The sequence below is a fragment of the Pyrus communis genome, chromosome 4 (assembly GCF_963583255.1).
Source record: "Pyrus communis chromosome 4, drPyrComm1.1, whole genome shotgun sequence".
NCBI lineage: Eukaryota > Viridiplantae > Streptophyta > Magnoliopsida > Rosales > Rosaceae > Pyrus > Pyrus communis.
In genome coordinates, this window is record NC_084806.1 from 4,417,415 (window position 1) to 4,439,201 (window position 21,787).

The 21,787-nt window shown below is 39.6% G+C and overlaps 2 protein-coding genes across 2 annotated transcripts; both read right to left on the reverse strand.

The window, feature by feature from the left end:
• Positions 1 to 679: 679 nt before the first annotated feature.
• Positions 680 to 2,861, reverse strand: LOC137731642 (pectate lyase-like). The gene is made up of 4 exons (XM_068470813.1): positions 2,463 to 2,861; positions 1,638 to 2,298; positions 1,159 to 1,401; positions 680 to 927 (listed from the first exon to the last, which is right to left on the reverse strand). The coding sequence occupies exons 1-4, from the start codon at positions 2,696 to 2,698 to the stop codon at positions 706 to 708; spliced, it is 1,362 nt and encodes a 453-aa protein (XP_068326914.1). The 5' UTR covers positions 2,699 to 2,861; the 3' UTR covers positions 680 to 705.
• A 14,192-nt stretch (positions 2,862 to 17,053) lies between these two features.
• On the reverse strand, positions 17,054 to 19,370 carry LOC137731550 (pectate lyase-like). Its single transcript, XM_068470682.1, has 4 exons — positions 18,976 to 19,370; positions 18,175 to 18,835; positions 17,685 to 17,927; positions 17,054 to 17,453 (listed from the first exon to the last, which is right to left on the reverse strand). Exons 1-4 carry the CDS (start codon positions 19,206 to 19,208, stop codon positions 17,232 to 17,234), a joined length of 1,359 nt encoding a protein of 452 aa, XP_068326783.1. The 5' UTR covers positions 19,209 to 19,370; the 3' UTR covers positions 17,054 to 17,231.
• Positions 19,371 to 21,787: the final 2,417 nt, after the last annotated feature.

Sequence of the window (21,787 nt, forward strand, 5' to 3'; positions counted from 1 at the left end):
CTTTTATCTATAATGTTGTTGATAAAGTCATATTTACCCCAAAACCTACTGGGTGGTCTTACATTTCTCACAACATCAAAAGTAAACCACTGAAACTAATCTCCCTTGTTTTTTCTTTATATTCCAAGTGGCTCTGCAATATGGAAAATTCAGGGATTTATTCACACCAACTGCGCAAGAATTTAGTCTCTCTAGCATTACTCTAAATTTTATGTTAAAATTTGTTAGGATAATGCTAAGAAGATCAAAATTTCTAACCTAAATTGCAAACCAAATAATGTGTCACCAATAAGAAACAAGCACTTTAATCGACACTTGGTTAATAATCCAATCACCTACAATCACATCTTTTGGCTTGTAAATTTGGTTTAAAATTTTTGATCTCCCTGACATTACCCAATTTGTTAACTCTCTTGATTGGACATGACCTTTGCTACTTTCTTCAGTTTACATTGAGATTTGAACTTAGGTTTATATCCCTCTCCCACTTCCTTCGTTTCTTTCCCCATCATTATTTCCCCAAAAAATAGCCAAAAGAGAATAAGAAAACAACTACAAAAATGTGCGACAATGGCAACGCATATGTAAAAATCCACTTTCTTCGATCATATGTTCAGAGATTTTTTTTTTTTTTTTTTTTTTTCAGTTTGAAAAAACATGTACTACATTCACTGGTGTGCGTGCACGTTAAAAAAAAAAAGGAACCTAGCAGGGTTTGCCGACAACGCAGTTTAGAGCACCGGAAAATTTTGTGAGCGTTCCGACAAAGGTCCCTGGTTTGAAGGGCATCATGTCCAACTTTGCTGGGTGGTTGGTGGCTCCTGATCCAGATTCAACAAAGAAAGCTCCATTCATCATCAAATCTCCCTCAGATCGCCATTCCCAGTTCTTCCACTCTGCCTCTGGTGTATTCTCCCTATGCGTCACCTATACAATTAAATCCAGAAGTCAAGATGACATATTAAATACGAACGAACGTATTGTGCATGTATAATACACGGTTATATTTGGACTATATTTACTGATTACTTTTTCGATCGAGCTAGCACACGTTTTGGTAAAAATTAACATCCGCACTCGAGCTTGTACACACTTAATTGGGGCTAAGTATTTACTAATTAATAAAAAATTAATTCATGTAATTAAACTGTATGTTACCTGTTTGGTGACACCGTTAAAGGGAGCAATGAACCTGTTACCCTGGCTGATGATGGTAGGGTTCATGTTTCCTCCGATGGCATACATGATCCAGTGGGTGTAGTCGTTGTTCACCACGTGGAAGAATCCATGCCGGACCCTTGGCATCCTCTGCACCAGTCCCTTACCAAAGTGGTTGAAGGCCAAAGTAATTTGCATGATTTTGTCTTGAGTGTGGGCGTTGTTGGCACCAAACAACATCGCCTGCATGCATGCATGATTTTGTACGTACCATTAATTAGTAAATTATTGTAGTTATTTACGATAAATTAATATTATATTATTAGGTTAAGTTAGTTAATTAGTTTTTTTATACAAGCGAGAAGAGGAGGGGAAATTCTAAATCGAGACTTCGGGTGCAAGAGTAAAAACTCTTATATATAGCAGAGTGCGCTACAAGTTTTTCTGAAGTTAGTTAATTAGTTTAAGATTTTAAGTACCTCATCGTGGTCAGTGAAGTGGGAGTTGGAGATGGTGACGGCGGTGGAACCCATGACGGCGTCGATGAGCCCATCTGCGCACCTGGACATGGAAACGTGATCGATCCAGACGTTGGAGGCACCAAAGAGGGAGATACCATCGCCGTCACTCTGGGTCCTTAAACCTATGTGGTCGACAGAGTCCCTGATCATGCCACCGGGTTTGGGGACAATCATTTTTATGTGAAGGTTGGTGATGATTACATTCTTCACAAACTGGAGGGTAACGCCAGCACCCTCTTCTATCACAACATTGGCTCCCCTACCATCAATGGTCTTGTCACTACTCACCATCAGCTCTTGCTGCAGCCTAATCACCATACTTTTTGCGAAGATGATCCACAGAGGCCCTTTCTGAATCACGGCGTGGCGTAGGGTTCCGGGCTTAGGGTTTTGCACGTCATCATCTGCGCCCATTTTCACCACGTAAAAAGGACCATCCTTACCTCCGGTGGTCTTTTTACCGAAGCCTTGGGCGCAGCCTACGATCTTCTTTCGGTTGTTAGCCCAGTTAGGGTCACACCTCCAGCAGGCGTCAATTGGGTTGGTCGCCATGCATGGACCCGTATAAGCCTTGTTACCCCTCAAGTTCCTTCTTGTGCTGTTTTCCTTTAACATAAGCCTGCATATATATATATATATATATGTATATATGTCATTGATAACAAAACATATTCATATGTGTATAAATGTATGAAGTAACGTTTTATTGTCAGACTCATGTTGTTAAACAAACGTTCATATGTACTGTCAAATTGTAAATCTGCATGCAATAATTAGACCTACTTGCCAACTTCATTATTGAACTCTTCAGTGACTTGCTCAGGATTTTTATTGTAGGATTCCCGGGCCTCCTTTTCAGCTTCTTTGGCTCGTTGTTTCCAGTACGCATCTAAATCTAATACCTGCGTATCTTCATTTGCAACATCGGTTGGATCATCGTGGCTCGAAACGAATACAGCAAAGGACAAGAAAAACAAACACAGAATGAAATAGGAGGACGAGTTAAACATCGCTGCCATTGTTGTTGGTACTTCGTCGGCAGCCCCCGACACCTTGCGACTAGGAAACTGTCCGGTTGGGCGAGGACAAGGTTGCTCGAGGGTGTTGAAGCAGACCCAGCCAAGCCAAGCCAAGCCAAGCCAACAGATTACACCGGTCACAAGAGATTATTAATTAACCAACTGGCTTATCTATTGGTTTGTCTGGGGGCGGGGGATCGATGTCTTTTAACATGAGACCAGACTCACCTAAATAAGGCATGAAGCTAATTATAATTAAGCGTCTTAATCTAACATTTGGCGGGAAGTGTGGGTAACCGCTCCCATGCAGCTGTTGACCGTTAAAAGTAGCTATCTAGCTAATTTTGGATGTTATTACATAAGGGAATGCAGAAAGGTCATGCATGCAAACTCCCAAACTTGGAGAGATACTTACACATAATTGATCATTTTCTATTAGTGTTTTCTTAGTATATAAAACATGTTAATTACATTATGAGAAAGGGATTATTTCACATAATTGATCATTTTCTATTAGTTTTTTCTTAGTATACTTACACATAATTGATCATTACAAGTGCTTAAACTAAAACTAAAGTTAATTTAGTTAAAGTCAGGGGAAGTAAACATGTTTAAGGCACCATATATTCCAAAGGGGTTGGTCCCTTGAGTTGCTCAAGGGAAGCAGGCTCTCCTCCTGTGACTCTAATGCAGGCAAAACACCGCTGTTTGAAGAACAGGTAAAGGGATTATTTTTTATTCCTTCGTACAATATCCGCTTAATATTGTCGCTGTTGTTCTGTTCCGGAAGGAGGTTTAAATCATTCTTCTCACTCTCTTCATTATCGCCATTTAAATTCTTTTCCAACAGCACTTTAAATACTGAGGATTGAAGGATGAGGCCAAGAGCTGTTGGGGAAGGTGATGACTTGGTGAAGGGGCTAACGAGCATAGAAGGCTGCCGCTGCCTTGGGAAAATGTCGCGATTTTTTGAGGTGTCTATATATATGTCATCTACGGTGAAGGAGTTGGGTTGGAACATGGACATCTGTCTTCCTTCCTTGCTCGGGGGGATGCCATCAGAGGAAGATGGCATATTGGGGAGAGGCTGATCTGCATTCGATTTCAGTTCTTGAGGGCCAAGGGAGTTGGCCCTTGGCCTCTGCCATCTGATGTATATTTTCAAGTCAAAGTTGGTCGCTGCATTTATGCCTCTGTATTCTCTTGCTGCAATAACATAAGCATGAGCAGCCTCTTCCTGGGTGCCTTGATGAAATAAAATAAGCCTCATAAACCACTTAACACACCCAACGTACTTTGAAACAAATAGATTTAAATGTCAGCCAACGATTTTAACGCTTATTTTTTAGCCTTTTACACCCCTTCTGTGAGCGCAGAAAAAAGTATTATACTCAATTTGGGGCATAGATGACAAAAAGGGAAGTGTGGAAATCGCTACCCTAGAGATCGGATTGAAACTCACCATAAGTGCCGAGGTAGAGGTACTTGTTTTCGAAAACTCTCCCTATCCTTGCTTCCCATCTCCGATTGTGATGGTGGCTGCAGTTCTCACAAGCGTTCATTCTTAGAAATTTCGAATTAATTGTTAACTTATAAGAAACAAAAGATTAACATGGTGATAAGTAGGTGTACCTTGTAACTCCTCTATATTTGGATACACCTCTTGAAAAGCCACTGCTCCTTCTGTAAACAGAAGAAAAAGGAGATTATTGACAGAAAATTTTTGTACAAAATGTCTATGGGAGGAGTGGTCAATCGGAGATGAATTTTACCTTCTCTAAGAGGCTAAAAATTCTTTTTTTGTAAGGGTGTTCATTTTCTCAATTTCACTCTCATGATCCAGCACCTGAAAAGAAAATGACATCGAATCAAATTTAACAAGATACTCCGCGACATTATTGCCTCTAAATGATGTGTTGAAATCATTTCCCAATTTTCAAGTCATGTTGTTGGGAAATTATACCGACAAATTTGTAAAGGTTGATGTTCCCCAATACTTGAGTGCTGCCAGATCACAGGCCCTTGCAGCAGATTCTTCTTCATGATAAGCCCCTGTTGGATTTTCCTCAAAATGTTTAGCTATCCTCTAAAATGTGGACCAATATAATAATTAGAAGTTTAAGGGAAATAATTTATGTACACTTATTTTTCTTGTACAGCACACTCTATGTATATATGTCATTTGAATCGCTTTTGATTTATTTAATCTAAAGGTCAACAATAAAATTGAATTGCATGTGAAAAAAATGAGTGTGCGGAATCACTTCCATCCCGTAAATCTGTGATTAGTCAAGTGAGTACTTATTACCCAAATAAACTTGCCTTCCCTTCTTCCTTTATCAGGCCCATTTGACTAAAACCACAAATGAGAAGTAAATTGTCAGCATAAACACAACATATCAAACCTGCTGACTCCACGAATCTGGAACTCTTCACAGTTGTCATCGTCGTAGTAGTAGTGGTAGATTGATCAGCCTGAGCCTACTGCTGTGGTCTTTGATCACATTGCTGATTACCATTTCCTTGAGCAGGTTGAGCAGCAACAGCAGATGAATCACGGCACCGCCTCTTGACGCACTTGTTCACCAAAGCGTCAACTTCTATCATGCACAACGGACGCCTTCCTGGGCCGATGAATTCAGATTTTACACTGCTAGTCATATCTTTCTCTCTATCGTGTATAAGACACAATTAGGTTTTCACTTTTCAAGTGTTTGCTGTTGGAAAACAGAATGCAAATGTCCTTATATGCATGTGCTTTTACTTGTTTTATGCCTACTTTGTCTTTTGAGTTTCGATGATCTTGGTGCCTTGTGAGATAAGAAATGAGTGTCTGCATGCTAGCAGGAATTCTGGCCGGCCTCAGGTCTGATGAAGGCATTGTTGGTATTCTAAAGTTTACTAACTCAATACCAAAATATGTGAGTGATAAGTTTACAAACTCTATCACACCTCTCACTTTCACTCTCAATAAAATTGGACAAAGAAATAGAGAAAGGAGGGAAGCAACAAGCTTTGAAAAAAAAACACTTGGACTTTGATATATGAAAAGAGAGTTTACAAACTCAATAGCTTACAAGCTGAAATTAAATGAATGGGAAATGGGATTCGGATGGGATGCTCTAAAGCTTAGCAAGATGGCCTATTTATACAAAACAGAAATTAATAAACAATGCAACAACACATGCAATGAATGGGGTGTTTAACATCTTTACACCCTTTAAAACACATGCAGGAACTTTGGACAGTCTAGCACACATATGCAGCTAACTTTCCAGCTTGCAATCAACACTCTTTCGGCTAATACATCACATGGCAGCACACTGCTGTCTTGTAATCAGCTTTTGGCTAACAGATAGAGGGAGCAATGATCTTTGTAGTTGCTGGAAACAACCTGGAAAGAAACTAACAGCTTGCTTTAACCATTAACAACCTGTTTTGATTTGATTTTCCAACACACCTCCTCAAATTAAAACGCCTTTATGCCTAGCATTTCACGTAGCAACTTGAATGGCTCAACTGGCAGTGGCTTTGTGAATATGTCAGCCACTTGTTCCTTGGTGTGACAATAGACAAGTTCGATTGTCTTTTGCTTCACATGGTCCCTCAGAAAATGGAACCTGGTATCGATGTGCTTGCTCCTTCCATGTTGGACTGGATTCCTAGCAAGCTTGATAGCTGAGATGTTATCCACATGAATCACAGTCGATTCCATTTGTGGATGACACACTGACTTCAACAGATTTCTTAACCAAATTGCCTCACACACGGTTGAGGCTACAGCAACATACTCGGCTTCACATGATGACAAAGCAACAATTGATTGCTTCTTTGAAGTCCATGAGAAAGCTGTTGATCCTAGAAAAAACACATAGCCAGTTGTGCTTTTCCTTTCATCTTGGTCACCTCCCCAATCACTATCTGAATAACCAAATAATTTTGCATCTTCACCAAAATTATAAAACAGACCATAGTTTAAAGTACCTCTTATGTACCTCAAAATTCTCTTGGCGGCCAGCCAATGAGACTCCCTTGGTGTTTCCATGTATCGACTAACGAGTCCAACACCATAAACTATATCAGGTCTTGTGATTGTAAGGTACCTTAGGCTTCCAACCAAGCTTTTGTACACGGTTGAGTTTACAAACTCACCTTCTCCTTCCTTAGACAGCTTCAATCCAGTTGCAACTGGAGTGTTGACAATATTGCACTTATCCATATTGAATTTCTCCAATATATCTCTCATGTACTTTTGTTGAGAGATGTAGATACCGTCACTTTCTTGCTTCACCTCTATGCCAAGAAAGTATGACATTAATCCATTGTCAGTCATCTCGAATTCACTGAACATGGATTGCTTGAACTCACAGAACATTGCTTCATTATTTCCTGTAAACAACAAGTCATCTACATAGAGACAAATAATTAAGAACTCCCATTTTTCACCGTTCTTCATGTAAACTGAATGCTCGCATGGACATTTCTGAAATCCATTTTGGTGAAGGTAGTTGTCAATCCTTGAGTTCCAAGCTCGTGGTGCTTGCTTGAGGCCATACAAAGCTTTCTTCAAATGATACACCTAATCTTCTTTTCCTTGTACTTGGAAGCCTTCTGGTTGTTCCAGGTACACTTCTTCCTCAAGAACTCCATTAAGGAAGGCTGACTTGTCATCTAGTTGATAAATTTTCCATTTATGATGAGCGGCAAGAGAGATTAGCAATCTTACCGTGTCAAGTCTTGCAACTGGAGCATAGACTTCATCATAGTCCACTCCATACTTCTGTTTGTAGCCCTTTGCTACAAGCCTTGATTTGTACCGATCTACACTCCCATCTGCAGTGCGTTTGATCTTGTACACCCACTTAACACCAATAGCCTTCTGATTTGGTGGAAGCTTTGTCAACTTCCAAGTGTCATTTTTCTCGATAGCATGGATTTCTTCCTCCATGGCTATTCTCCAACAATCTTCTTCCACAGCTTCATTGAATGAGAGAGGCTCGTGGTCTGCATACAAGCAGAAAAGGTTGGTTTCTTCTTCTTCTTCTTGTCCATATATCTCGGTGAGACTTCTTAGCCTTACTGGAGTTGAGGAGCTGCTTTCTTCACTAAATGTCGGACCACTCCTTGCAGTTCTGTGCAATGGAGTTGTTGTGGTTGTTTGAGTAGGTTGTTGCTCAACAGGTGGTACAACTTCTGGTTCTTCAAAATCAGTGGAAACGATATTCTCTTTACTGACTTCTTTGTTGTTCCACTTCCATGCCTCTTCCTCACTGAAGATGACATCTCTACTAACCACTAATTTGCCAATTAGTGGGTTGTAGAGCTTGTATGCCTTGGACTCTTCACTATATCCCACAAACACACATTTTTCACCTCGATCATCAAGTTTCCTCCTCTTGGCTTCTGGAACTTGAGCATATGCAACACACCCAAAAATTCTTAGGTGTGTAACATTCGGCTTGTATCCACTCCAAGCCTCTTGTGGTGTCATCCTCTTGACACTCTTTGTTGGACATCGATTCAACAAATAAATCGAACAAGCTACAGCTTCTGCCCATAACTCTTTTGGCAAATTCTTCTCCTTAAGCATGGACCTTGTCATGTCAAGGATGGTTTGATTCTTTCTTTCGGCTATCCCATTTTGTTGTGGTGTATAGGCAGCAGTCAGTTGATGCCTAATTCCTTGCTCCTTGCAGTAGGCTTGGAAAGCATTAGAGGTGTACTCTCCACCTCTATCTGATCTCACAGCCACAAGCTTGTGGTTGCTTTCAGCCTCTGTGAGTGCCTTGAACTCCTTGAAGATTTTTAGGGCAGCCGACTTCTCTTTGAGAAAATAAACCCAAGTCTTTCTACTGAAATCATCAATGAAGGTAATAAAATACCTATTACCTCCATAAGACATGGGATCCAATGGACCACATATATCTGTGTGCACCAACTGCAGTGGTGCCTTTGCTCTCCATGTATCACCAACAGGGAACGATAGTCGTGCTTGCTTGCCAAGCACACAACCTTCACATACTTGGCGTGTGGCTTCAATTTGGGGTAGACCACGAACCATTCCTCCACTTGACAGCAACTTTAGGCCATTGAAATGAAGATGGCCAAATCGAAGATGCCATTTCCATGACTCATCTTCCATTACACCGATGTTGCAGCTTCCAATCATTGTGTTCAAATTCAACGGAAACATCCGGTTCTTTGACATTCGAACACGTGCAATAAGCTTTCTCCTTGCATTCCTGAGAGTGAGAAGCATGTTCTCCATATGTATAATGTACCCTTTCTGGAGCAGTTGACCAATGCTAAGAATGTTGCTCTTCATACCTAGTATGTAGTAGGTATCGGAGATGTATTCTTCTCTACCATCCTTCTGGATGATCTTGATCTTCCCTTTGCCTTCAACTGGCAACTTTGAGGAGTCACCAAGACTTACAGATCCATAGGCCTCATCTTTGAGTTCGGCAAAAAACTCCTTCTTTCCACACATGTGATTGCTTGCACCAGAGTCCAAATACCAAACATCTTGTTGGCTACTGGAATCATGGTGTGCTAGCAAGACTGTAAGTTCTTCATCAGTATTTCCACTTGATTCTGCCATGTTGACATGCTCACCATTTTTATGTGAACATTCATTGGCATAATGTCTATATTGCTTACAGTTGTGACACTGGATATGCGCCTTTCCTCGAGCAGATCTCCACTCCTGAGACTGACCTTGATTTTGTGCATAGCCTCGACCTCTTCCTCGGGCTCGTCCTCGGCTACGGTTGGATGAACTCCCACGACGTGAGTTCCACTGCCCACGAGCTTTATTTGGTTTGTCAATATTCAACTTTGACTCCAAAGCTTGCTCTAGCGTTGTGGGGCTTGCATTCTTCTGAATGCGTTGCTCGTGAACTAGGAGGGATCCTAGCAATTCCTCTGTGCTCATTGTCTCCAAATCCTTCGATTCCTCAATGGCAGTCACCACATGCTCAAAGTTGGATGTGAGTGACCGAAGGATTTTCTCCACAACTCGTACTTCATCGAGTTTCTCGCCATTTCTCCTCATCTGATTTACTATTGCAATGAGCCTTGTGTGATAGTCGGAGATGCTCTCTTTTTCATTCATGTGAGCAGTTTCAAAATCTGCTCGAAGTGACTGTAACCTCACTTTCTTGACTCAATCTACTCCTTTGTAGATTGTACTGAGTGTATCTCATACTTGCTTGCTCGTTGTTGCTTCTGCAACCTTCTCGAACGTTGAATCTTCCAAACCCTGGTATAGAAGATACAGCGCCTTTTGGTCCTTCTTTCGTAAGTCCTTGAGAGTGTTCCTTTGATCCGCAGTATATGTGGCTTCTTGCTCGGTAGTGGGTACAACATACCCATTACTGACAACTTCCCATAGCTCCTGTGATCCAAAAAATGCTTTGAATTGGATGCACCATCTTTCATAATTTTCTTTCTTCAATGTGGGAACTTGGAGTTGCACTAAGTTGGACGCCATAACTGCTGCACCTGCCAGAATGGTATTCTGGCTCTGATACCAATTGTTGGTATTCTAAAGTTTACTAACTCAATACCAAAATATGTAGGTGATAAGTTTACAAACTCTATCACACCTCTCACTTTCACTCTCAATAAAATTGGACAAAGAAATAGAGAAAGGAGGGAAGCAACAAGCTTTGAAAAAAAACACTTGGACTTTGATATATGAAAAGAGAGTTTACAAACTCAATAGCTTACAAGCTGAAATTAAATGAATGGGAAATGGGATTCGGATGGGATGCTCTAAAGCTTAGCAAGATGGCCTATTTATACAAAACAGAAATTAATAAACAATGCAACAACACATGCAATGAATGGGGTGTTTAACATCTTTACACCCTTTAAAACACATGCAGGAACTTTGGACAGTCTAGCACACATATGCAGCTATCTTTCCAGCTTGCAATCAACACTCTTTCGGCTAATACATCACATGGCAGCACACTGCTGTCTTGTAATCAGCTTTCGGCTAACAGATGGAGGGAGCAATGATCTTTGTAGTTGCTGGAAACAACCTGGAAAGAAACTAACAGCTTGCTTTAACCATTAACAACCTGTTTTGATTTGATTTTCCAACAGGCATCACTAAAATTCCTTTTTCAAAACTCCAATTGGATATACAGAATCGAAACTTTTTAATCCTTCTATATTTTTTTTGGATCGAGGATTAATTACAGGTAAGTTGGTAACTCTTCGCATAATCTAGGTTCACAAATTAATTTAACAAATTATAATTCATGCCATCCAAGAATGAATACTAATTTCTATTGACCAAACAAAAAGGTTGACCATATCTAAATTGAAATTGTGTGTGGAACAAAATATATTCTTGGCTTTATTGCCCTTTTACTAGGAAACTTAACTTTGGCTTACAACTTTTTTTTTTTTTCCTCTCTCTAATAAATGATAGCTTTTGAGTTCAAATCTCATGGATTCTTTTTGATCAATTCTTACAGATTCTTCGATAATCATTGTAGATACTAAACATAAGGAGCATATATTTTAAGCGGTTAGGATTAGTTAGTATTTGTCGTTGCTATCGAGGTTCTATGATCAATTCATACCCCCTATTTCAGTAACGCTTGTATTAAAAATAAAAATAGATTAAAGTAGCGAATGAGTATCAATGAATAATACAAGTGGATCCAGTTCTAAGAATTGGGAGAGGATATGAAGGGAATTTGAACGCGATATTCCAAGAATTGGGAGGGAAGAAATGGTGAATTTTTGGAGCATCATAGTGGACAAGTACTAGACGAGACAAGTAAATTTTGGCTTCTCCAAAGATGATAATATTCAAAGGGCATTAGGTTTTGTTTTGTGGGATAATTAGGGCATGACCAAAGTTTGTCGCTTGTGTGCTATATATTCGACAACATAATGATGCGCCGTTTGTTTGTTGTGGTTTGAGCTAGCTTAGGGTTCTTCGTCCAATATTTACGACTTCGTGTTCGATATGATTCACTTGTAATATTTGTGCCAAACGTGTTAATGTCCTAGCTAGAATATTGTATGCGATTAAAATGTGTGAAGTTGATTTCCACGCCACGTTAATTCCTATAGAGATTTCGAATCGACCCCTGTGATGCTCTCAGTCACAGACTGCATGTTGAATTGTTTAATCAATTTGCAAAAATCTTGATATAAAGGTCATATTATGTTGCGGACATTAGAGCTAACAATTTCTTATACGACCCGTTAATACGACACGTAAACGATACGAAAATAACGGATTTCAGATCGACACGATAATTAATCGACTCGTTATCGGGTCACATGATAAGGACCTGGTAATAACGGGTCCTGAATAGGTTTCCACGAGGGTGAAACGTTTTGACATGTTAAGAAAAAAGTTATTTTGATGATTTTAATTTTTTTAAACTGCTAAAAATCTTACTATGAAATACAAGAGTCATCGTGTGTGTGTATATATATTGTATGTTAAATATGTATTCTTGTATTATTATTCTATATAATTTTTTTTTTTTAAACTTACTATAAAATACAATAGCCATAATCTGTGTGTGTGTATTTTATATTAAATATGTATTCTTGTATTATTATACTATATAAATTTAATCAAGTTTTATTTATTTATTTATTTTTATAGTATATTATAGGCAAAGAGTGAGATTAAAAAATTATAAAACACATCAAAAACAAAAATATCAAGTAATTTAAAAATACCAATCATATTAAAAAATTATAATAATTAATTTACAAGTGCGAAAAATTTGAAATAACGTGCAAACGCTCATGATCGCATCCTCTACGCTTTGAGGATGGGTACATCATCGTTTGATTTTTTAAAACATACAAACCCTCATGAATAAGATTTTCAAGGGAGTTCAAAATAAATAAAATTCATAATCATTAACATACAAGTTTGAAAAATGTGAAATCATATATAAACACTCGTGATTGCATCCTCTACGCTTAGATCATGGTTACATGGTCATTTAGATTTTTAAAACCCTCCAAATCTCGTGAAACGCAACTCCTTTTATTTTGCGTATCCTTGAACATTAGGTATTTTTTAATGTATTAATGTTTTTAAATTAGGCTCTTATTTTGGGGTATGTAATACTTGAAAGACAAATGTTTTTATTTTTATGTTTTGAAGTAATATTTATGTGACAATATAGTATGCATATACTAATTTGGTATTATGTGACATCCCACATCGCCCAGGGGAGTGATCCTTAAATGTATATTCCCATCTTTACCTAGCACGAGACCTTTTGGGAGCTCACTGGCTTCGGGTTCCGTAGGAACTCCGAAGTTAAGCGAGAAGGGGGCTAGAGCAATCCCATGATGGGTGACCCACTGGGAAGTTGCTCGTGAGTTCCCAAAAACAAAACCGTGAGGGAATGGTAAGCCCAAAGCGGAAAATATCGTGCTACGGTGGTGGAGCGGGCCCGGGAAATGGTCTTGCCCGGGCCGGGATGTGACAATTATATATATGTTATTTTCTGGGAAGTATACAGGTTTTACGGCGAGGGGTTAGATTGCGTTTTACTAAATGGTTTTAGAAAAATTTGTTTTTGCCCACTCACGCTTTTGTTTATTGTGACATCCCACATCACCCAGGGGTGTGATCCTTAAATGTATATTCCCATCCCTACCTAGCACGAGGCCTTTTGGGAGCTCACTAGCTTCGGGTTCCGTAAGAACTCCGAAGTTAAGCGAAAAGGGGGCTAGAGCAATCCCATGATGGGTGACCCACTGGGAAGTTGCTCGTGAGTTCCCAAAAACAAAACCGTGAGGGAATGGTAAGCCCAAAGCGGACAATATCGTGCTACGGTGGTGGAGCGGGCCCGGGAAGTGGTCTCGCCCGGGCCGGGATGTGACAATTTGGTATCAGAGCCTAACCCTGGCCGCGTGTGTGCCGACGAGGACGTCGGGCCCCTAAGGGGGGTGGATTGTCACATCCCGGCCCGGGCAAGACCATTTCTCGGGCCCGCTCCACCACCGTAGCACGATATTTTCCGCTTTGGGCTTACCATTCCCTCACGGTTTTGTTTTTTGGAACTCACGAGCAACTTCCCAGTGGGTCACCCATCATGGGATTGCTCTAGCCCCCTTCTCGCTTAACTTCAGAGTTCCTACGGAACCCGAAGCCAGTGAGTTCCCAAAAGGCCTCGTGCTAGGTAAAGATGGGAATATACATTTAAGGATCACTCCCCTGGACGATGTGGGATGTCACAATCCACCCCCCTTAGGGGCCCGACGTTCTCGTCGGCACACACGCGGCCAGGGTTAGGCTCTGATACCAAATTGTCACATCCCGGCCCGGGCGAGACCATTTCCCGGGCCCGCTCCACCACCGTAGCACGATATTGTCCGCTTTGGGCTTACCATTCCCTCACGGTTTTGTTTTTGGGAACTCACGAGCAACTTCCCAGTGGGTCACCCATCATGGGATTGCTCTAGCCCCCTTCTCGCTTAACTTCGGAGTTCCTACGGAACCCGAAGCCAGTGAGCTCCCAAAAGGCCTCGTGCTAGGTAGGGATGGGAATATACATTTAAGGATCACACCCCTGGGTGATGTGGGATGTCACATATTATGTTTTTCATTTTTTTGGGGGTCAAATTATGTTTTTCATTTTCATTATTTCTTGATTTAAAATATATTTTCTTTGAATGAGTAACGGGTCGGGTCATATTACCTAATAATACTAACGGGTCAATTTCGGGGTCGGGTCATATTACCCATTTACTTTATAGAGTTTTACATGACACGACTCGTTAAGATATCGGGTAGGTCACGAAAACGACACGAACACGAAAAACACGACAAGATTGTCAGGTCTGGTGCACATCTTTATGGATCATTCCATTAGGATTGTTAACTCTAATTAACTTTTCAAATTTTATTTTTCACTTTCAAATATTGATATCTTAATTTTATCTTATCTTGTGGGGTTCCAAATTATATTTTCGAACTCTTTATTAAACAATACTTTTCAGTAAAATATATGGCGAGGCCAAATTCGCTAACTTGAAGAAGTAGGTAGCAACTGACCCTATCGTATATTTACAAGGTCAGTTGCTAATTCTTTGATTTTCTAATTGGATTGCTACCTCTGTTAGAGATGGGGTTTTCCTATGTGGCATAATAAATTTAACTTTACAACCAAATAAGTTAAATTTGTTTCTCCAAGTAGAAAAACGCCTCTCAACCGAGGTAGCAACCCAATTAGCAAATTAAATAAATGGCTATTAACCTTGTATATTTACAAAGTCAATTGCTACTTCTTCAACTCATCAAATTAGGTCCCAAGTATAGTATAATAAAAATATGGATTTTTATCACAAATGGTCCTTGAAATTGACCATCACCATCAAGATGGTCCCTGAAATTGAAAATCATTCAATGTAGTCCCTGAAAATAGGTGTCGTAAATCAATGTGATCATTCTATCACAATTTTGTTAAAAATTATGTTAAGTGCTGATGTGACACATAAATAGGCACCATAAGTCATTTTTTTTTCTCAAAAATGGTCATTGAAATTAACCCATGACATAAAAAATGGTCCCTAAAATTGACCTGCGACATCAAAATGTCTCTAATATTGAAAATTGATCAATGTAGTCCTGAAAGTAAACGTCTCAAATTAATGTAGTTCTTTCGTCACAATTTTGTCAAAAAATCTGTTATATGCTGATGTGACACATAAATGGGTCACACAAGTCTAATTAAATTTAAAAAATTACAAATAGGCTTAATAATTTAATAGTTAATAAAAAAATTGCCAACCCAAAAACCCAGTGTGACATCCCACATCGCCCAGGGGAGTGATCCTTTTATGTATATTCTCATCCCTACCTAGCACGAGGCCTTTTGGGAGCTCACTGGCTTCGGGTTCCATGGGAACCCCGAAGTTAAGCGAGTAGCGTGCGAGAGCACTCCCAAGATGGGTGACCCATTGGGAAGTTCTCATGTGAGTTCCCAGAAACAAAACCGTGAAGGTGTGGTCGATGCTCAAAGCGGACAATATCGTGCTACAGTGGTGGAGCGGGCCCGGGAAGTGGTCCCCCCGGGCCGGGATGTAACACCCAGTCCTGCAATCACCTCCGATCCCAGTCCACATTTCTCTACCTCATTTCCTGTCTATTCTCTAAAAAAACAAAATTAAAAAAAAAAAAAAAATCTCATACACCCATCTTTACACACTTCGACACCCTTCACCGAATTGAACCTGGATCGAGAATTGGTGACGGCTTGGTCAATTGGCAATAACTTCTGGGATATCACCATTAACATTTAGGCGATCAACATCCTCACAACCTTAATCGTGGAGAGCTTATTTGGCATTTCCCTGCTGGTCTGGTGATGCAAAGAACAACGAGGTCTGCCTTAAGATAATGAGGTTATAACCTAGGTGCGTCTGTATATTGTTGGTTGAAAACTATTTCCACACCCCCTCTTAGGCCTTGGTTAAGCCTTGTGCCTTTGAGAATTTATGGAAGAGATCTCTCTTCAGAGTAGGCCTTACTATAAGAAAAAAAAAATTTCATTGTGCAAAAAGGTATTTAGACAACTTTTTTAATTCATTATTAAACTCACATCAGCACATAACAAATTTTTTTTATTGAATTGTGGCGGAATAATTATTTTGATTTGCGACACCTATTTTTAAGAACTACATTGATTGATTCTTAATTTCAGGGACCATATTGATGATGCGAGTCAATTTCAATGTCCATTTGTGATAAAAACCCATAAATCTTGTGGGCCCATTTATGTGCCACATCAACACTTAACGAAAATTTTAACAGAATTGTGACGGAATGACCACATTGATTTGCAACACTTATTTCAGGGACTACATTTATTGATTTTTAATTTCATGGACCATCTTGATGGTGAGGGTCAATTTCAGCCACCATTTGTGACAAAAACCCTAAAAATATTGTTTATCAATGGGCTAGAAACATAAAACTGAGCCACGCATAAATAAGACAAACTTGAAATAATAATATTTTAAGATAGAAAAAAAATTTAATAGTTGGTTGAAAAGTGGGCTGGAATTGAAAAAATTTAGTAGCATATAAGTGTCACTACCACATAATAGATAGAATGTTGTGTTTCTACGTATAAGTTATGAGTTTGAGACCCGTCCTCTCCCAAATTCTCGTAACAGTCTCTCTCCCCTCTCCCCGTAATAATAATTATTAAAGAAAAAGTGTTACATAGGTTTCCGGAGGACACTTCTAAAGTAAAATTTGTCAACTCCCCTTGAGATGCTCTGATTAATGCCCCAATTAGTATTCTCAGTTTTCATTGAGATTTGAATTAAGGTTTATATCCCTCTCACTTCATTTTTTTTCCCAAAAAATAACAAAAGAGAATAAGAAAACAATGCAACGTATATTTAAAAATCCGTTCCTTATATGTTCAGAATTGTTTTCAGTTTGAAAAAACATGTACTACATTCATTGGTGTACGTGCACGTTCAATAAAAAAAAAAAGGAAAGTAAACAACAAAAAGGAACCTAGCAGGGTTTGCCGACAACGCAGTTTAGAGCACCGGAAAATTTTGTGAGCGTTCCGACAAAGGTCCCTGGTTTGAAGGGCATCATGTCCAACTTTGCTGGGTGTATGCTGGCTCCTGATCCAGATTCAACAAAGAAAGCTCCATTCATCATCAAATCTCCCTCAGATCGCCATTCCCAGTTCTTCCACTCTGCCTCTGGTGTATGCTCCCTATGCGTCACCTATACAATTAAATCCAGAAGTCAAAATGACATATTAGATATGAACGAACGTATTATGCATGTCTAATAAACGGTTGTATTTGGACTATATTTACTGATTACATTTTCGATCGAGCAAGCACACGTTTTGGTAAAAATTAACATCCGCACTCGAGCTTGAACACACTTAATTGGGGCTAAGTATTTACTAATTAATAAAAAATTAATTCATGTAATTAAACAGTATGTTACCTGTTTGGCGACCCCGTTAAAGGGAGCAATGAACCTGTTACCCTGGCTGATGATGGTAGGGTTCATGTTTCCTCCGATGGCATACATGATCCAGTGGGTGTAGTCGTTGTTCACCACGTGGAAGAATCCGTGCCGGACCCTTGGCATCCTTTGCACCAGTCCCTTACCAAAGTGGTTGAAGGCCAAAGTAATTTGCATGATTTTGTCTTGAGTGTGGGCGTTGTTGGCACCAAACAACATCGCCTGCATGCATTCATGATTTTGTACGTACCATTAATTAGTAAATTATTGTAGTTGTTTACGATAAATTAATATTATTTATTAGGCTAAGTTAGTTAATTAGTTTTTTATACAAGCGAGAAGAGGAGGGGAAATTTTAACTCGAGACCTTGGGTGCAAGAGTAAAACTTTTATAACAAACTGGGCGCGCTACAAGTTTTTGGCAAGTTAGTTAATTAGTTTAAGATTAAAGTGATTCCCTATTAAGTACCTCATCGTGGTCAGTGAAGTGAGAGTTGGAGATGGTGATGGCGGTGGAACCCATGATGGCGTCGATGAGCCCATCTGCGCACCTGGACATGGAAACGTGATCGATCCAGACGTTGGAGGCACCAAAGAGGGAGATACCATCGCCGTCACTCTGGGTCCTTAAACCTATGTGGTCGACAGAGTCCCTGATCAGACCACCGGGTTTGGTGACAATCATTTTTATGTGAAGGTTGGTGATGATTACATTCTTCACAAACTGGAGGGTAATGCCAGCACCCTCTTCTATCACAACATTGGCTCCCCTACCATCAATGGTCTTGTCACTACTCACTATCAGCTCTTGCTGCAGCCTAATCACCATGCTTTTTGCGAAGACGATCCACAAAGGCCCTTTCTGAATCACGGCGTGGCGTAGAGTTCCGGGTTTAGGGTTTTGCACGTCATCATCTGTGCCCATTGTCACCACGTAAAAAGGACCATCCTTACCTCCGGTGGTCTTTTTACCGAAGCCTTGGGCGCAGCCTACAATCTTCTTTCGGTTGTTGGCCCAGTTAGGGTCACACCTCCAGCAGGCGTCCATTGGGTTGGTCGCCATGCATGGACCCGTATAAGCCTTGTTACCCCTCAAGTTCCTTCTTGTGGTGTTTTCCTTCGACATAAGCCTGAATATATATATGTATATATGTTATTGATAACAAAACAAAAACAAAAACATATACATGTGTATATATAAATGTATGAAGTAACGTTTTCTTGTTAGGCTCTGGTTTTAAACAAAATCTGCATGCAATGATAGACCTACTTGCCAACTTCAGTATTGAACTCTTCAGTGACTTGCTCAGGATTTTTATTGTAGGATTCCCTGGCCACCTTTTCAGCTTCTTCGGCTCGTTCTTTCCAGTACGCATCTAAATCTAATAAAAGCGTATCTTCATTTGGAACATCGGTTGGATTATCGTTGCTCGAAACGAATGCAACAAAGGACAAGAAAAACAAACATAGAAAGAAATAGGACGAGTTAAACATGGCTGCCATTGTTGTTGGTACTTCGTCGGTGGCCCCCGACACCTTGCGACAAGGAAACTGTCGGGTTGGGCGAGGTCAGGGTTGCTCGAGGGTGTTGAAGCAGACCCAGCCAAGCCAAGCCAACAGATTAAACCCGTCACGAGATTATTAATTAACCAACCAGCTTATCTATTGGTTTGTCTGGGGGATGTCTTTTAATATGAGTTGAGACTCGCCTGAATAAGGCATATGCAGCTAAATATAATTAAGCGACTTAATCTGACATTTGGCGGGAAGTGTGGGCAACCGCTCCCATGCCTCGGTTGACCTTTACAAATAGCTATAGGCTTCCCTTCCCTTTCGAAAAGTTCTTTATCTTGTTTCTAATTTTGGATGTTGTTGCAGAAGGGACTGGTATATTACACTCGCGTCAGATACAGGTAGGAGGGAGTAATGCATACCATATTTTTGTACCACATTTTCATACCACTTTAGATGACATTTGATGTGAACAACCACATTATTTGAATTAAGAGTAATGTTATTCTTACCACAATTTTATACTCTATTTATTTAACATCTTGGGTGGCAGAAGAAGACTTCTTGTATACCACAATCATCATTTAATTAACAATCTTTTTATTAATTATTGATTAACATTTTGAAATTAAATGCTAATTAATTTAGATGATGTGGCTGTCCACATTAGATGTCACCTAAGGTGGTATACAATTGTGGTACAAAAATATGGTAAGAATAGCATTATTCTTGAAGTAATCAGATTTTTAAATTTAGTTTATTATTTAATAAGCTAATAATTAGGAAAAACTATTAATTAAATGATGATAGAGGTATATGAGGAGTCTTTCTCATTTCGTTCCTCGGGTTTTGTAAATTTTTTAAATGATGTGGGTGTCCACATTAGATACCACCTAAGTGTTAGCGTTTGTAAAATGGAAGAATAAGGAAATGCACTGAGAATGATGAAAATGACTGCTATTCTCTCTGCAAGTTACAGAGGAACCTTTTCTTCTTGTAAAAGTATATTTTTCCACACAGCACACACAATCGTGCAAAAAGGGAATAATTATGTTAACAAGGCTTAGCTGGATCTTTTCTTCTAGAGGAAAAGATCACAGCCACTCATCTAGCAATAGCTAGGATCATCACACATGGCACTCATGGCCTTACATAATTTGATCTTACACTTGGCAATTTCTAAGCACAAGTGAATACACAATTAAAGACAAGATTATTCTCAAATACTAATCAGCTCATGGCTTATAGTTCAACACTCCCCTTTAAGCTTTGAGCTGATTTGACTCCAATCAACTCTCTGAGATAGCTGAATCGATCATTTGCCAATGGTTTTGTGAAGATATCGGCTAACTGCTCTTTTGTAGGACAGTAGACTAGATCAATGATTCCTTCTTGCAGAGCATCTTTGATAAAATGATATCTTCGATCAATATGTTTAGTCTTCTGATGGAATACTGGATTCTTTGTGATAGCAATTTCAGATGTGTTGTCACACTGTAATGGAGTAGCTTCAGTTTGAAGTTCTCCAAAGTCTTCCAGTACAAACCTCAGCCAGATTGCTTGTGCAGTCGCCTCTGAAGCACTGATATATTCTGCCTCAGCAGTTGAAAGTGCTACACATGTTTGTTTAACTGATGCCCAAGAGAAAATCCCACTGCCAAAAGAGAAGGCATATCCTGAAGTGCTCTTACTATCATCCACTGATCCTCCCAGTCACTGTCACAAAAACCAATCACCATAGAATTTGTACCTTTCACATACTCCAGACCATAGTCTAAGGTTCCTTTAATGTATCTGAGCACCCTTTTGGCAGTTCCATAGTGTTTGTTTGTGGGAGAATGCATGAATCTGGCAAGTAGACTTGCTGCATACATTATGTCTGGTCTTGTAGCTGTAAGATACAGTAAGCTCCCCACAATCTTTCTGTATTGTTCTTCATTTGTTGGACCACTTCCATCATCCTTACTGAGTTTTTCAACTGAAATCAATGGTGTAGACACAGGCTTGCATTCATTCAACCCAAATTTATTCAGCAAAGATGAGGCATACTTCTTTTGATGAATGAATATGCTGGAATTAGTTTGAATGACTCCCATTCCTAGAAAATGGTGGAGTAAACCCAGATCAGTCATCTCATATTTCATCATCATATCCTCTTTGAATTCTGCCAACAGTTCAGTGCTACTACCTGTGTAGACAATATCATCTACATAGATAGACACAATGATAATATCCCTGTCTCCCCTTGACTTGATATATAATGTTGGTTCACTGAGACTCCTTTGAAAACCACACTGGGAGAAATATGCATCAATTTCTCCATACCAGGCTCGAGGTGCCTGTTTCAGTCCATAAAGGGCTTTATGAAGCCTATACACTTTATCTTCCTTGCCTTGCACTGTGAATCCTTCTGGTTGGTCTACATATACTTCTTCCTGCAGTACACCATTCAAGAAAGCCGATTTAACATCAAGTTGGTACAATCTCCAGCTCTTTTGGGCAGATAATGCAATAAGGGTTCTGATAGTGTCCAGTCTAGCCACTGGAGCATAGGTTTCGTTATAGTCGAA

Bases quoted from the DNA above. Each gene is read 5' to 3' on its own strand.
- LOC137731550 (XM_068470682.1), bottom strand. From the start codon at position 19,208: ATGGCAGCCATGTTTAACTCGTCCTATTTCTTTCTATGTTTGTTTTTC. The intron at 18,836-18,975 runs GTAGGTCTATCA...ATATATATTCAG, and splicing joins TTCAATACTGAAGTTGGCAA to GCTTATGTCGAAGGAAAACA. The intron at 17,454-17,684 runs GTAACATACTGT...TTAATTGTATAG, and splicing joins TTAACGGGGTCGCCAAACAG to GTGACGCATAGGGAGCATAC.
- LOC137731642 (XM_068470813.1), bottom strand. From the start codon at position 2,698: ATGGCAGCGATGTTTAACTCGTCCTCCTATTTCATTCTGTGTTTGTTT. The intron at 2,299-2,462 runs GTAGGTCTAATT...ATATATATGCAG, and splicing joins TTCAATAATGAAGTTGGCAA to GCTTATGTTAAAGGAAAACA. The intron at 928-1,158 runs GTAACATACAGT...TTAATTGTATAG, and splicing joins TTAACGGTGTCACCAAACAG to GTGACGCATAGGGAGAATAC.